Raw genomic sequence first — 15,225 nt, 5'->3', positions numbered from 1 at the left:
ATTAATCGCAGAATGAAAACCAGAGAGAGAGGGACTAAAAGGGATGGGGGCGAGATGGGAGAGCTTAGAGAGAGATGGGGATAAAGGGGTATTATTCAGACTACCCACGTGCATGAAAACCTAGCTATGTATTTATAAGGAGTGTAGCAATATTTCTTCTGCTCTTGACATAATGTCAAGAGCAGAAGAAATTGCTACAATCCTTAGCAAGATGTTGAAAGAAAAAGAAGCCAACTTCAAGGAAAGACACTACCCTAGAAGAAAGAAATAGAGAAAGCAGTGTCTTTGTAGGCCTAAATAAGTAAGTAAAAATACAAAGCTAGCTTATGAAAAGGAAAGGAAGAAATGAAGAAATAAAGAAAGGACGGAAGAAATAGTAAAATGAAAATGAATAAAACTACAGAACTTTAGTACGCAGCTCAGCGAGCAGTTACTACCACCATGGACCGTCCATGCTACCACGAGAGGCAGATTTTTTTTTTCTACCTCACCCCTAGTGTCCAACCTGTCTCCACCATGCCTCACGTGTGTTCTCATACTCTTGTAATTCTAGTTTTCATCAAAGTACATATATTGTCTTGTTGTCTTCTTTGACCTTCTAAATTCAATCAGTAGATTTGAGATCGTGTCCCATGACCATTAAACTTTTTGCTCCATGAAAAGCGTCCATTTCATGACTACCGTTAGAATTCTGCTTTGTAGTCCTTGGACCGAATCTAAGCTTTCTGCTTGACACCAGTTGGAAGCCTTATTTTGTTCCTTTTCATGCCTTTCATTTTCCATATTGCTTTGATTTGCAATTTAGCAGCACTTTCAGGCATAGTAATCCAAAATACTAGAGTAGATTTTAAAAAAGTCGAACTGGAGCAGCTGTGTGTTTGAAAAAAAAATCAAAACAGTTTATGACTTTTTTTTCTTAAATTTTATTGTACATGATCTGTGCAGTTCATATATTAAAGATGATATTTACAAACTTGTCAAAATCAGTGAACCTAAAGCTGCCTCCGGAAATAAATAGCGCGGGGTTACGAAACCCAAAAGTGATACTTTCAGCATCAAGCACCACCCGAATACTTAGTAAGATCGATCCACCTGATTGCGTACCACGTGACAATTGCGCTAAAGAGCTGCTGGGAACTTCTCGAAAAATGGCTTCCGCCGAAGTAGCAAAGCATGAAGAGGTAATAATTTTGCGGATTTGAGCGTTTCTTATCATGCAAAGTTGTACAGATGGTATTAATGCACTACTCGGTGTTATCATTTCTTTGACATAAGTTTTTGCTTTAAACTATGGTGTTTTTGACATTTTATAACAATTTCCTCTGCAGACTGCTGTACCGGTGCAAAAAACGTGTGCATAAGCTGTGTGACAGTGAATGAAGCGTGCCGACAGATGTGCACACACGTTGTTTCTGCGGATGGGATGCGAGAGCCGGATCGGGCCACGGCCATACGGTGGTGCATGCACAAAACTGTTGCAAACCACAGCTGCGAAAACTCGTGATTTGATATGTTTTCAAAGCTTATATAGAACCTAGTACTGAAATAACTTAGCAGCAAAGCTTGGTTTAAAAGTTATGGCACCTATCTTTACAACAAGAGCCTGTGTGGCTGTGTTGTGCGCTGTGCAGCAGTGTGGATGTGGTTGTGTGGGTGGCTGTGGCTGTGTGCAATGACCAGGCAAGACTGGTAGATTGGGGAATTCCAATTGTGCCAGTTGTGAGGGTGTTTTGAGTTACTGTTTATAAACCGAGTTCATGAATTGAATTCAAGATCAGGTCTATTGTAGAATCAGTGAATCTCCCACCCCCAACTCAGAAACAACCCTGGAACATTTTGATATCTGTCAAGTCCTGTATTTTGTAGAAGAACGGAATAATTTTAGATCTACTTCTCAAATGTGATCAGAAGGTAAAAAAACACAAACAAACAAACAAACAAAACACCCTGCTACACACAAGCAATTTTGTATAGCAGTCATATAAAAAATGCATAGGGCCTGCCGGTAGCAAATTGCGAAGTGATGCCAAGAAAATTATTCTGTGGAAAAATAAGTTGACGAAGTATGAAACCTGCACCAAGGACAAGTTCAAAGGTTAGACTTCCCCGTGACATTAGTCGACCTCGGGCAAAAATGCATTGGTTTCTATACATGTATGCTACCTGCATAGCTGTCATTTGTCACGCATGAAAAAAATAACTACCCAACTGCAAAAAACATTGTGGTTATGGTTGGTTTATCATGAATAAGGTTTCAGACACCACAGGTGATGGATGACTTTGAGGGGAAAAAAAAAAACAAAACAAAACACATGACCTCTGTGTTTGGTGCCAAATATTAGTAATTTCCTTGTCAAAAATTGTATTAAGCCTTTGCCACCAAGAAATGCAGGAGAGTAAGATTTATAAGAAGTAAGGCATTTGATACAGTGCTATTTTACTATTGTAATAGAAGCAGATTGTGTTTCAGAGTATTTTTACTGGTACCTGGTAGCTCATTTTCTGACACATGAAATTATGCAACTAATAAATCATGAAAAAAAAAATAATGGGCTGGTTTTGGTGGTTTGATCATCACAAATAGCTCAGAAACTACAGGTTGGGGATTGATTCCTTGAAGAAAATATTGACTTGGCCTCAGTGCCATGTGTCAGGAGTCATTTAGTTTTGACCAGGAATTTCATCTCCTGCGCCAATGCTGATAATACCTCTCCAGCAGTAAGCGTAGGATACAGTGTCATACTACTGGTATACTGGTACCAAAAGTATAATGTGTGTAACTTTGATATTTTTACAACATGTTTGGAAAAACTGAAAATAGTTGATGAAATATATTATGATTAATGGTATGAGTTGGTTTATCATGGCTAATGGCTTTGAAACCAGGAAGGAAAGGGTGGATTAACAGAAGGAAATAATGACTCGGCTTTCACATATGGTACTAGGTGTGATTTAACGTTTGGTGAAAAAATTGTCAGTGCATGTGCCACTGCCTGTAGAACTGGTTCAGTAAGGCACAGTAAGGATGTTATACTGCTACTGATGTGCTTGTACCAGAAGTTCGTATGTGCATACAGTAACTCATTCTTTCATGTGTAAGGGAAGAAAAAAAAAAATATTAGATTTATTTGTGATTTGGGTGGAATGGTTGGTGTTTATGCCTTTGAAGCTGCATAGGGAGCAATGAATTTGTGGAAGGGGAAAATGATCCGACCTCTGTACTGTGTATCAGGAGTGATTTAGTTTTGGTGAGGAATTTCACCACTTGCACCACTCATGGTGATACACAATAAAAATAAGTGCATATAATATGGTGCTCCACTACTGGTGTACAGGTATGAGAAGTGTATGTAACTAAAAATCATTTCAAACAGTGTGTTGTTTCAGTGACATTGGTTATTGCCAAAGGTGACTGTGTATGAGAAATAATTGACAAAAAGTATGGTGTAAAATGAGATTGACTCCGGTGTATATAGGGATGTGAAAATTCACAGATTTTATTCTCTTTATTCATGAATTTCCTTTGTATGCATCTGTAGGACACTACCACCGATACAAAGCAAGCCGCAGGAGATGACTCCGCCGTGAGCCAGCTGAGTCCGGAGAGTCTTATCAAACATCCACTGCAGAACAGGTGGTCCATGTGGTTCTTCAAGAATGACAAATCAAAGGCATGGACGGATAACCTCAGAATAATCACTGCCTTCGACACAGTAGAAGACTTCTGGGCGTGAGTCAATCTCCCTGCATTCATTTGTCAAGTATCTTAATACATTATGTAACTTACACAATGTGCATTTAATAGTTTGACCAGTATTGAGCCTATTTAAGCAAGTCTACGTTCCATTACAGTACAGTGATGAAGTTATAAAGCTCATGACATTTACACCCTTTTGTGCTCCAAAGAACAAGGGCTTTGCAATTTGGTCTGTGTTCAACTTATGCATCAAGTGTCAAGAACTGATTTTGATCTCCTCCTTTTCTAGATCAGCTTTTACTTGTACTATGCATTATTTTTTTCTCTGCATTGATAAGTCATGGTATGCAGCTGGTTTGCTTTTTGACTGTCTGAAGCTCATAAAGGTAGAAACAACTGTAAGATTTAAATCACAAAGATTATGATAGCAACTTAAGCATTGAAAAAAAAATATATTTGCATTCCATCTGGGTAGTCTCATTTGAAACAATTTCTGTTACCTCTTCCACATATGTCTTTTTTGCACCCTTTCTCTCTCATCAACCAACAGATTATATAATCACATACAAGTAGCAAGCAGACTGGCATCAGGGTGTGATTACTCATTATTCAAGGTAATGTCTATTTTGTTGTGATCATCCTCTTACTGTTTAGACAGAAAAAAACAAACAAACAAACACTGTCCATTCTGAGCACCAGAGCACCTGAACACAAAAGAAGTGAGGAGTCTTCCATTTTTAGTAGACCGTGGAGAACACTGGACAGTTTGGGCCTCAATTACTGTATACGCTGAATATTTTGTGAGGATTTTATTTTCGCGAATTTCGCGAGTCAGTTGATATTCGCGAAATTAAAGACACACAGAAATATTGACTCTGCTCCCGATGTGAATGTGACATATGCGTGTATGCTTCTCCGTTCAGTACAGGACTCCACGTTCGCGAATTTAACCACTCACAAAATCGTCGGGAATTCCCGATTCGCAAAAATTTAGACTCACAAAATATATGGCGTATACAGTATGTAATGATTTTAATGGCTTTTGATATGTATTCACTGATCTGTTGATGAGCCTTGGTGATCTACAAATTAAACAATGTTTGATCTTCTTTGGCAAGAAAAACACATGGCATTTCAGTGAGGATGAATACATGGGCAAATTTATATCGATATGTTTCCATTGCTTGTGTGAAACGTGCTTGCTGCCATGTCAGTGGTGAGATGGTGCTGAACCGACATTTCTTTGCTTGTTTCCCTGTGCAGGATGGTGTGAAGCCAATGTGGGAAGATGACAAGAATATAGATGGTGGCAGGTGGCTGATTGGATTTGACAAGCGTTCAAAACCTCAAGACATTGACAGATGTTGGCTAGAAACGGTGAGTGTGCAGTTTCATTTTTATTTGCTTGAGGCCCCCCTCAATTATGGCATCACTGATTTTTGCTACAGTGTGCAAAAAGCAGAATGATACAAAAATGTGTACTAAAGGTGAGCAGTGTTTTGCTGGATATTATATACAATGAAAAGAGCAACCCCCCCCCCCCCCTCCCGAAATGCAGTCAGAGCATTTAGGTGTGCAGGTAGAAATGGCATTTCCTTGTGAATAGCTATAGAGTAGATGGCGGAACTCTTCAAGAGAATGCTGAATCAATCGTGAAGGTTAACTGCAGACTTCATATGATCGTTAAAACATTTTGGTTCTTAACTATATAACACTAGAATGGAGAATGTTACTAAAAATATTCCAAGTTCAGAGCCAGAAATAACTGGGTTTACTTGCATCAATCTTGTGTTTATCAGCATGGCGATGTTCTTTATGTAAAACTCGATGTGTAGGTTGACTGTGGGTATAATGCACTTAGGACTCATCATTGTGTGCAGAGCTCCAGTGAGTCTTCGCTGCCAAGTATTGGTACACTGTGGGTGATTGTGCTTTTGTTCCTTTAATGTAGGAAGTACTCATCAAAAGACATGTTTTAGATACCAGGACCCTGTTTTATGAAGAGTTAAAATTGATTATATAGTTGATTTCAACTGTATATCTATGGCAGCCTGTGTGGTAAGGAAATTCAAAATCGATTTTATCTTTTGATAAAACGGGGCCCTGATACGTCAAATGATTCAGATGTCAACTTGACAGAGTCACATGACATTACCTTCTGTAGATGCTTCTGATGGTTGGAGAGAGTTTTGATGATGACTCCGACTTGGTCAATGGTGCTGTGGTCAACATCAGGAATAAAGGGAACAAGATTGCAATGTGGACAGGCGACAGGAGGAAAGAGGACTCGATATTGAATATAGGGTGAGTAATTCAATGCAAAGCAACGGTAGTCGGGAATATTTCCTTGTGAAAGCTGCCTCTGTAACATGGGTTATGTTCAGAGGAACACTGGTCACTTTCGGCTGACCATCCACTGTGTGAACTACCCAAGTGGGTGCCATTGATGAATACTTCGATAGGAACGGCTGATGTCCCTAGGATATTTGTATTTTGTAGATAAATGCCAACACAGTAGAAACCATGGTGTCTTGAATTAAATGGCCCAGTGCTTCTGTTTCTTTGAGGGTTGCAGGGAGAAAACAGGATCCCAATGGTTTTCACTCTCTTTGCTGGCTGCCGTGTCATAATCATATTGCAAGGAAATTTGATGCACAAAATGGCCAATATCCATCTTTGTTTGTAGTGTTTCAAAAATCTGAGATCACAGTTTCTCACTGTGCTGGTATCAGTCAGTACCCCTGCGAATAAAGTGAACATTGAAACTGTTATTATTATTTCCATGTCATGCATGAAAACCAAACCTTTACTGGGTAACTTTGTCAAAATGCAGCTGGATTACCGTGTTTATCTTGCAGAGGAAAGGGAATGTAGTGTGATCATGTCTTTTTAAGAAGACAGCAACAATTAGTTCTCCATTAGATTTGGCTTACCTTACTGTCTGTTTAATAGAGAAATGGATTGTTGTGCTGAGAACAAACCCTTGAAAGAAGAGAAGAATGACCACTAATCAGCATTCAGTGTGAAGGACCTACAGGATGCTTCTGTTACAACGAATACGGTTATAAAGAAATTTCTTTACAGCAAAGTAAAAATTCAGGTCCAAAAATCATCATCATTAAAGTCTATGGGGCAAAATTCCCTTTGGTTATAACAAAATTTTGTAATAATGAAAGAAAACTGCTGGTTCCATGTGTAGTGTTATAATGGAACTCCCAGGGAGTTGCCTGTTTCAGGATGCTTTGATAATTGCCTATTTTTGAAAACTTCTTCAAGACATTGTAACGCATAATTTACACATGGCTTCCTGTCTTATATTCCAATTTTCTTTGCCAGTCGCAAGTTTAAAGAGCGATTAGGTCTACCGCCCAAGTACCCAGTGGTCTTTGAGGTAAGTTTAGGGTGTACACAATGGCGAAGCTAAAAAGTAGATCATATTTTTAGGCTGTTCTTGATCCCCTGCCCTGTTTCCATGGAGACTTGAAATACTTGCTAAGTGCTGCTTTGAACGGCATTTTGAGCCACATCTGACCTATTATGAGTAAAGGGTAAGTCCTCTCTGCCATGTGATAATAGCAGGGGGAAATATCTGCACTATCTACAAAGACTGAAGAGAGAGCAGTTTATTGTGAACAGGATTTTTTTTTTGTTTTTTTTTTTTGTTTTTGTTTAAGAGCACCCTGTTCTACTCTCATTGTGAAATAAGACGCTTAAAAAAACCCAGAGCTGTCAGTATTTACAAGGACAGAGACAAGATTTCCTACATGCATTCTGCATTTCCTGTGTTACCTATATTCAGCTGTTGTCTGTACCACTAAGAGGTAAGGAATGTTAGACCAGAATTTTTTAAATTTTTATTTATTTCTCATTTACCACATGCCATGTAATGCCAAGTGCAGATTGCAACAAACCTACTGGTTTATCTGAATATGTATTTTCTCTGTGTTGAAGCTTACATTCATTAATAATGATAGTGATAGTAAAAGAGTTGTGAAGTGGAATGAATTTTGTTCCTGAATATTTTCTACTAATTTTTCATGACAGCTTCTTTAATTCTTTTCTTCCACTGGATAAAAAAAATTATGTGAATTATCTCTGTTACTGTTGATTGTCATTACATATCTTTTTATTCTGTTCACCGTCCGCATTCTCCCTCCCAGGCACACAAAGACACAATGACAAAGACGGGGTCCATGGCAAAGAGCCTCCACACCGTATGATACTTGCCCCCCATCCCTGTGGGCCAAGGCGTCTGTCCCTCTCTCCCTTCTCTCTCTTCCTTCAGTCATCTTGGACTCCAGTTTCTCTCCAGTGCTCTCAGCAGATTTGCCAAAGCGCTCCTGCTAGATTACCATGAATTCCTTGAGAACACGATCTGGCTGGAGCGACCGTGGAGTGCAGTCTCTTATTTTGAGTGCCGAGATGCAGCCGTTTGATCTGTGAAGTGATCTTAAAAGTGGCAAGTAGCACACATGGGCTGTCCCCAAATGGGCAGGGGGAAAGGATGTATTTTGTGTATGCATTCACATCAAATGAAGTGGTTGCTGAGACATGCTTGTTGCCTGTTAAGAGATTCGGTATCAACTGTGTTGTCAACAACTCGAGAGTGGATTTTCATCGTAAGAGTATAAATGATACAGTGATTCATAAGGATGAAAATTTAAGTGTGTTTAGTAAGGACAGCATGTTTCTTACGATGACAGTATTGTAGAGTAAATTATATCATTATGATTCCAAAGAAGAAATCCCAGTCCCGCATTCTAAATAAGAAAAAGTTCAATTAAATTTTGGTAAGATATTTCTCGGAAAAATATGCTTTTGTGTATTTTTAGGAGGAGGGGAGGAGAGTGATAGGATTTCCTTTTGATACTCCCATGTTCACGTTATTTAACCAAATGTGCATTGTATTTAAAATCAGTGCATATTCCCAAGTCTGTTGGCCATCTTCACATAGGACTACTTGTTCATGTCTTTATACATCACAAGTGTTGTATTGTAAACATATCTTTAAGTGCTGTAAGTGGCAAGATTATTATTTTGTGTCTGTACATAATGTATTAGCTCATGTGTTTAGTTTCCCTATTTACTTTATTATGGAAATAGCAAGGAATTGCTACCTTATCATCATTGGTTTCGGGGTGAAAGATACCCACAAATGTTGAAAATTGTGCAACATTTGTGAAATCAGTGAACTTTCGAGTTTTACTTCAGTTTTGTGAATTTTTGTATTCCTTTACAGTTTTGGATGAATACACACCATGTACACTTAAGCATGAAAACCCTTTGGTATGAATGTTAATGCGTTAATCCTGGAATCTATCTGAAGTTGTTAAAAAAAGATGCAAAACTAGGGCTGCTTGTAGGAGCTTTTCAGTCACAAAATAAATTGGCAAGCGTTTCTAAAGAATGTTTAGTTTCAGAAACCACAACCTCCACTGAATCTAGTTTAAAAAGTGGTTTTCTTGTTCTTATGATAATTTTTATGCCCTTGATATTAAAGGCATTGTGCAGCACACATTTCAAATCAGACCTTTGTGCAGCACCTACATCAAATCATACCTTTCATCACCAACCTTGATTTGAAGATCAAAGAAACACTTATATGGAATTTAGACAAGTTTGAAGAAATGTTGTAACAGGTTAAGAATCTGGAAAATTATGTAATAATGTGCATTACAGGACATTGTATTCTACTGGTTTCATAACCATAACATTGCAGTGAGAAGTCCATGTTTGTAAGCATACGCACAAACAATCCATATTTTTGTTTTTATTAGGAATGTGTGATGGATTTCATTTTCTGTGTCAAAAAAACAAACAAACAAACAAACAAACCCAAAATGTGCGTAATGATTGAACATCCTGGATGTATCCTCAGAGGATTCTCAAATGTATCTTTTTTCTCCCAGAAAGAAATGAACGGGAAAGATTGTGGCATTTGATATGACAGAGGATAGGATGAGTGTTGCGTAGTATATACAGCATAAGATGCATTGTCGCTACATTTGCACTTTTTAGGTCATCAGATACTCCCTTATGTAATAACATGCTCAAATCCTTGACGTCATAATTTTCCCTAATGTTTGCACAATGTTGAAAAATATCTTAACTGATCTGCTACATTTTTTTTTTCTGGTCTGCCAGCAAGTATGAAGTTCCTTGTTAAGGACACATCTTTATCATAGACCTTTTCATGAAACTATATACTTAAATAATTGGTACATCGATGCTGATAATGGTACAGTTAAGAATAATTGAAGTAAAAGCAATTTCTTTGTAATGTAGAATTTATATTGTAATTTCTTGCAGTTCATTTCATAAAGAACAAAGTAGTCTGTTCTTGATAGATACAATAAGGGTGATTATGATATACACGTGGTTGTACACTGATTATCACAAGACAAAGGACATTGGAATGCACCTTTCCCCAGACCGAGCATAGCGTACATGTTATCATGAATCCTTACACGATTATCAAAATATATCGCAGGGAAACGTGTATTAAAGTTATGCATGATCTAGGGGAACGTGCATCCCAGTGCCTTTTATTAACTATGTTAGTATTTTAGCAATGATTGGCAAATGATGTCACTGGCAGAATATTGGTTTTGATGGTTTTGTGGGAATATCGAGGTAATCTTAGTAGAAATACTAATACAAAATATATGACACAAATTCAGATATTCTTTTGGCCATGTGATGATCAGGGTATTATTAATTGATATCATATCGATATGAGTCAACATGCATTTGCATTGAATAGTTTCTTTAACATCCATCCACATTATTTGTATTTACAGTTTCCTGAAAGTTTGAAAAAGGAGATCAACTTGAAAATATATTCCTGAGATGTAACGTCAGTATGAGATGACTGCAGCAGTGTTGAGCAAGCTGATAAAATTGTTTGTTGTTTAATCCCATTATCCAAAGCTTCAGAGGGTTTACAATGCACAAATGTAACGTAATTTTGTTTTTTGGTCTTTTCTTTCTAAAAATCCTTTACTGAGTAATATTTCTGGAAGCATATCCAAGCCTTAATCAGTGGAATAACTTCTGCCAACACTTTGTCGACCACAAGTCCACAGGGTGGTTTTCTATGATTGCATGTCCTGTTCCCAGTGCGGTATGTTGCTTTGAACCTGATAAGTCTAGGGCAAGTTGGATGTATCTACAGGACTTCGAATGTAAAATTAATGTTCAGCTAAGTGTACCAAGAGGAAAGGATTTGCTTGTGTAATATCCCTGTTATTGAATTCTTTGAAATTATATATTTCAGATTTCTGTTACATTTTAGAAATTTTCTCATTTGCAGTTCTGTGTTAAACCAAAAAAAAAAATTCTCTAATTTGATGTTTATGCCCCTATCACAAAATGTACAGCAGACCTATGGGACAAAAGTGCGAGATGGCGATCATTTCTAGTTGAAAGATTGTGTCGCAGCAATTTGCGTGTAAAGAGGAATGTGAAGGCCTAAGATCAATATTGGGGAAAGTCGATATAATGAATGCAGCTATAAACAAGATATGGTATATTACGAGGAAACATTTGCAATCTGATGTTGTGATTGGCTTTCTGCTAGGGAATTCAATATCTCCATACATGCACTCATAATGTACATAAAAACAAAATGTGTCACACAGCATTATGTATAGCATGTTTGAATCTTCCACACATGCTTGACAGAACCATCATTTTACATACCAATTCACAGACGATCATGAGATGATCATCACGATAATGGCTGCATTTAGACTGTACATGTACGAATTTGAACATTCATTAAGGAACATATTCTTCAAATCATATTTCATAGGCGAAAAACATTTTTTACACACACAGGTGAGTAATTCTCTCACAGATATTGCCAGGGTACCAGTGTTAATTGAAACATGATCTACAGTCCCACATGCACAAATTAGTGTCTTTAAGTCATTTTTTAAATGCCAGCTGATATAGCGACATATCAGCTATAACAAGGGGAAGCTGCATGGTCCTGACCTTGTTATATCGAGTTTCCCCGTACAGTGCAACTATGTTCTCTATGATTTACTTTTAAGTTGTTGCTGCTGGTTTCTTTCGCAGAATCATTCATTGACCTTGTTCATGGTTCTCTTTTTAAAGGCTTAGAATACTGTTTCATGCAGCCTGATTTTGTTTGTTTGTTTGTTTGATTGTTTTTTTTTTAACAGCTGAATTCATCTTCAATAGCTGTTCCTGTTGTGCAAACAAGTTAAATGGGATGGATAAATTGGGAGTTTATGTCCTGTGTATCTCACTACATATCTGCTTTTGTTTTCCTTGCCGTATAGATCCAGTAGCAATGATGATATTTTAAAAAGATGGGACATGTGAAGTGTGAAGTACCTTGATTTCAAGGAATTGCTACCCACATCCCCTCCAAAAGTTTATATGCTTAAAGTGAATCACATGCCTAGCACAGAAAGTGTCATTTTTCCTGCCAGTTCTAGCTGTACTCCTTGTGTATGCATAATTCACTTTTTCCGAGCTGGAGGTATGACATGCTGCACTGATTGTTATCAGAGTCAAGACTCTGTACCAGTATGTCTTTGTAGTGTTTTCTGTCTCCAAGAACATGCGTTGGATATGTACATTGTCTCAGTGTTCATAGTATATTTGCAGAGAAATGATTGCCATGTTATTTATCAGTGCTGTGCTCTTACAGTCAAACTGTCTAAATAGTTTAGAATAAAGATAATGGCATGTCTGTGTCTGCTTTTTAATTTTTTTTATAGTCATCACACAGAAATTTATTTCAGCTCACTTTCTTTCTAAGTGCATGTTATTATTATTCAAAGGAAAAAAAAAGTTCGATAGATTTTCTTGATACCTGGCCCTTGGTACATGAGGTCAAAGGTCGCCATGCTTTAGCTATATTGACATTTTCAGTAGTGGTGGTAGTAGTAGTAATATTCAGTTGGAGGAGAAGAACTAGACAATTATTTTCTGAAAGTAATTGTGATGAAATGTCAAGGTCAAAGGAGATTGTACTTTTGCTAATCAAAAAAGAAGAGTGATTTCCAGCCAGAATTACATCTAGAAATGTTCAGTGGTAATATGATTTGGTGGACAGGGTGGAAGTAAAAGATATATATTTTGTCATAGCAGGTCAAAGCTCTAGGTCAAAAGTCACTGTACTGTTACAGCTAGAAATGTTCAGCAGTGATATACTAGTGCGGGAAGGTGAGAAATAAGTATTAATGTATAGATGTAATGAGAATGGCACACTAAAAAAGAAAAAATAAGTAAATAATTTCCAGTCATAATATTAGCAGTGAATGGTCATTAATTATATTACATGGCAGAGAGGACAAAATGATGAACAGTTGTCTAAAGTAATGGGTTGATAGGTGACTATAATTAAATTTTAGTGGAAAATTTGCTTTTCCAGACACAACTTTCATTAAGAAAAGTCCAATGATATTATTTGGTGTAGTGGATAGAAGTATATGGGAAGATATTCCTTTATGCAGAGAGGGTTTAAAGGTTACACCTTGCAGTTAGTTGTCAAGACGAATGAATGTCATTGAAATGGAAATGAAGATCCCTGAACTTTATTTCATGCAATACTGTTTGAAGAGAGCTGGAGGCATCCCAGCCAACTGCATGCTGCAGTTGCATTGATGTGGTTTCAGAAAATAGTAGAAAACATAAATATTTATGTGCTGAGCATGAAGTCTTTTTTTTTTTCCTCACATGTAAAGCTAAACATTTCAATCTATTTCGATTTGTATGAGATAGGCAACAATGGTTATTTGTGAAGGACAAGTGATGTTAAACAAACAAAACAAAAACAAAACAGAATTGAGTTGTCCAAAATAGAAGATGAATACAGTGTTCCCGTTTTGCTGTTGTGTCTAATATGAATATGATGTACCTATTTTGCTGTTTTGTCTGTGCGATTCAGTGCATGCTTTTACAGATTGAGTATATTTCCTCTTAAATTTTATGTTTCATTTATTTGGAAAACCTTCTGTAAAGTGTGTACAAAGTGATTTGTTCCATTTAAAGTGACATTTGTGTGTAAGTAGACTTGACATTGTACCTTTTGAAAATGGGATATCTGGATCTTAGTGAGATCTGATAAGATTAAGCTTCCACATTGAATGGAGCCAGGAGAGTTTGTTATAGTGTTACACTTCTTTTAGATCTTCACTGTGTTTTTTGGTGTTTTAGTACCAACTGGCATTTATAGTCTGCAAGATGATTTCTTGAGTTTGCATGCATTCAAAGAAATGATACAAGATTCAATCTGCAAATACATGATTGCATGAGAATAACATGGTAGGTTTTTTTTTTTTTGTCTTGCTTTTCATCACAGCAGTTTGAGCAGAATTGTGATATATTTCTCCCATGTTTAGTAAGATTTAATACATACTATCTATATGCTCTGATTGATTTTAGTTAGTGGCTTAGTTCTGCGATTTCACCTTTCTACCTATTAGGGGAAGAACTAATAGATGACAATATGTACATAATGTACAAATGATTATGTAGGCTTGGATTACATCAACTTGTATTTCACATTGGCATGACTTTGAGCCATTAGTGAATGTTATTGTATTTTATATTTTAAACAGGAAACAAGCAAAAAAAAAATTAAGTATATTAAATGTAAGATGTTTCCACTTGCGGAAAACGAATATACATATGTACATGTGAATATGTGCTTTATTACTGGGATGGAAATGTAGTGGTGTGACATGGACTGTATGATTGTCTGTTGTTTGATCTTGATTTTGCTCCTTTTTCAAATGTCATTGTTGTTTATTGAAAATTTATCGCAGCTCACAGTTTTCCTCAGTGATGTGTTTGGCGTGCCTCAGTTTGTTGAATGTCATGGTGTAGCTATCATTACCACAAACTGTTACTCACCAGTTACTAAACACCCAAGCTCACACACAAAACCATTTTACATTTGTACATTTGAGATGCATAGTTTTAGGGTGTATTGGTCACTTGAATTTATCTATATCAATGATCTCATTCATCAGTCTTTTCTTAAATGTTTAATCAACAGAGTATTTAGTGACTTAATTTGGTCAATTGTTTTGAGACCATGTAAATAATTCTGTCGATAAAAGTGAATACCTTAACTGATTTGTAAGCTAAGAAATGAAAGAAAAGAAAGCCACCCACTCATACACATACATGTAGGTGCCATATATTTGCAGTTTTTTTTTTTTTCAAATTTTGCAAGTAGGGCGCTATTAGCAACTTTAACGGCAAGCAAATCAACTCTGATCCTAACATGCAGTAAATGTGACATAAAATTATGTACTCCACGGTCCCGATTCGCCATAAATTAAGAGTTACTAAATATGTGCCATATACAGACAATAACATTTTATATTTTGGATCAAGAATTTATCCTCTAACAATGGTTAAAAGAGTTTCACAGGATTGTTTTGGGTTTTTTTTTTTTCCTGACCATTTCAGAATGTTGGCCTGCTTGACACTCCATGGTATACTAATTGGAAAATAGGTCACTTTTAATTGATGACATTTGC

At 36.8% G+C, this 15,225-nt stretch overlaps 1 protein-coding gene across 1 annotated transcript; it reads left to right on the top strand.

The window, feature by feature from the left end:
• Positions 1-1,115: 1,115 nt before the first annotated feature.
• Positions 1,116-14,362, top strand: LOC140228658 (eukaryotic translation initiation factor 4E-1A-like). Its single transcript, XM_072308909.1, has 7 exons — positions 1,116-1,181; positions 3,540-3,730; positions 4,248-4,311; positions 4,961-5,074; positions 5,862-6,001; positions 7,034-7,088; positions 7,858-14,362. Exons 1-7 carry the CDS (start codon positions 1,149-1,151, stop codon positions 7,915-7,917), a joined length of 657 nt encoding a protein of 218 aa, XP_072165010.1. The 5' UTR covers positions 1,116-1,148; the 3' UTR covers positions 7,918-14,362.
• Positions 14,363-15,225: the final 863 nt, after the last annotated feature.

This window comes from Diadema setosum, chromosome 5 (assembly GCF_964275005.1).
Source record: "Diadema setosum chromosome 5, eeDiaSeto1, whole genome shotgun sequence".
Taxonomy (NCBI): Eukaryota; Metazoa; Echinodermata; class Echinoidea; order Diadematoida; family Diadematidae; genus Diadema; species Diadema setosum.
This window is presented reverse-complemented; position numbering and strand designations above follow the sequence as displayed.

Coding starts and splice junctions, on each gene's coding strand:
- LOC140228658 (XM_072308909.1), top strand. CDS start 1,149: ATGGCTTCCGCCGAAGTAGCAAAGCATGAAGAG. Junction 3,731..4,247: donor ACAGTAGAAGACTTCTGGGC/GTGAGTCAATCT, acceptor ATCAACCAACAG/ATTATATAATCACATACAAG. Junction 4,312..4,960: donor GTGATTACTCATTATTCAAG/GTAATGTCTATT, acceptor TTCCCTGTGCAG/GATGGTGTGAAGCCAATGTG.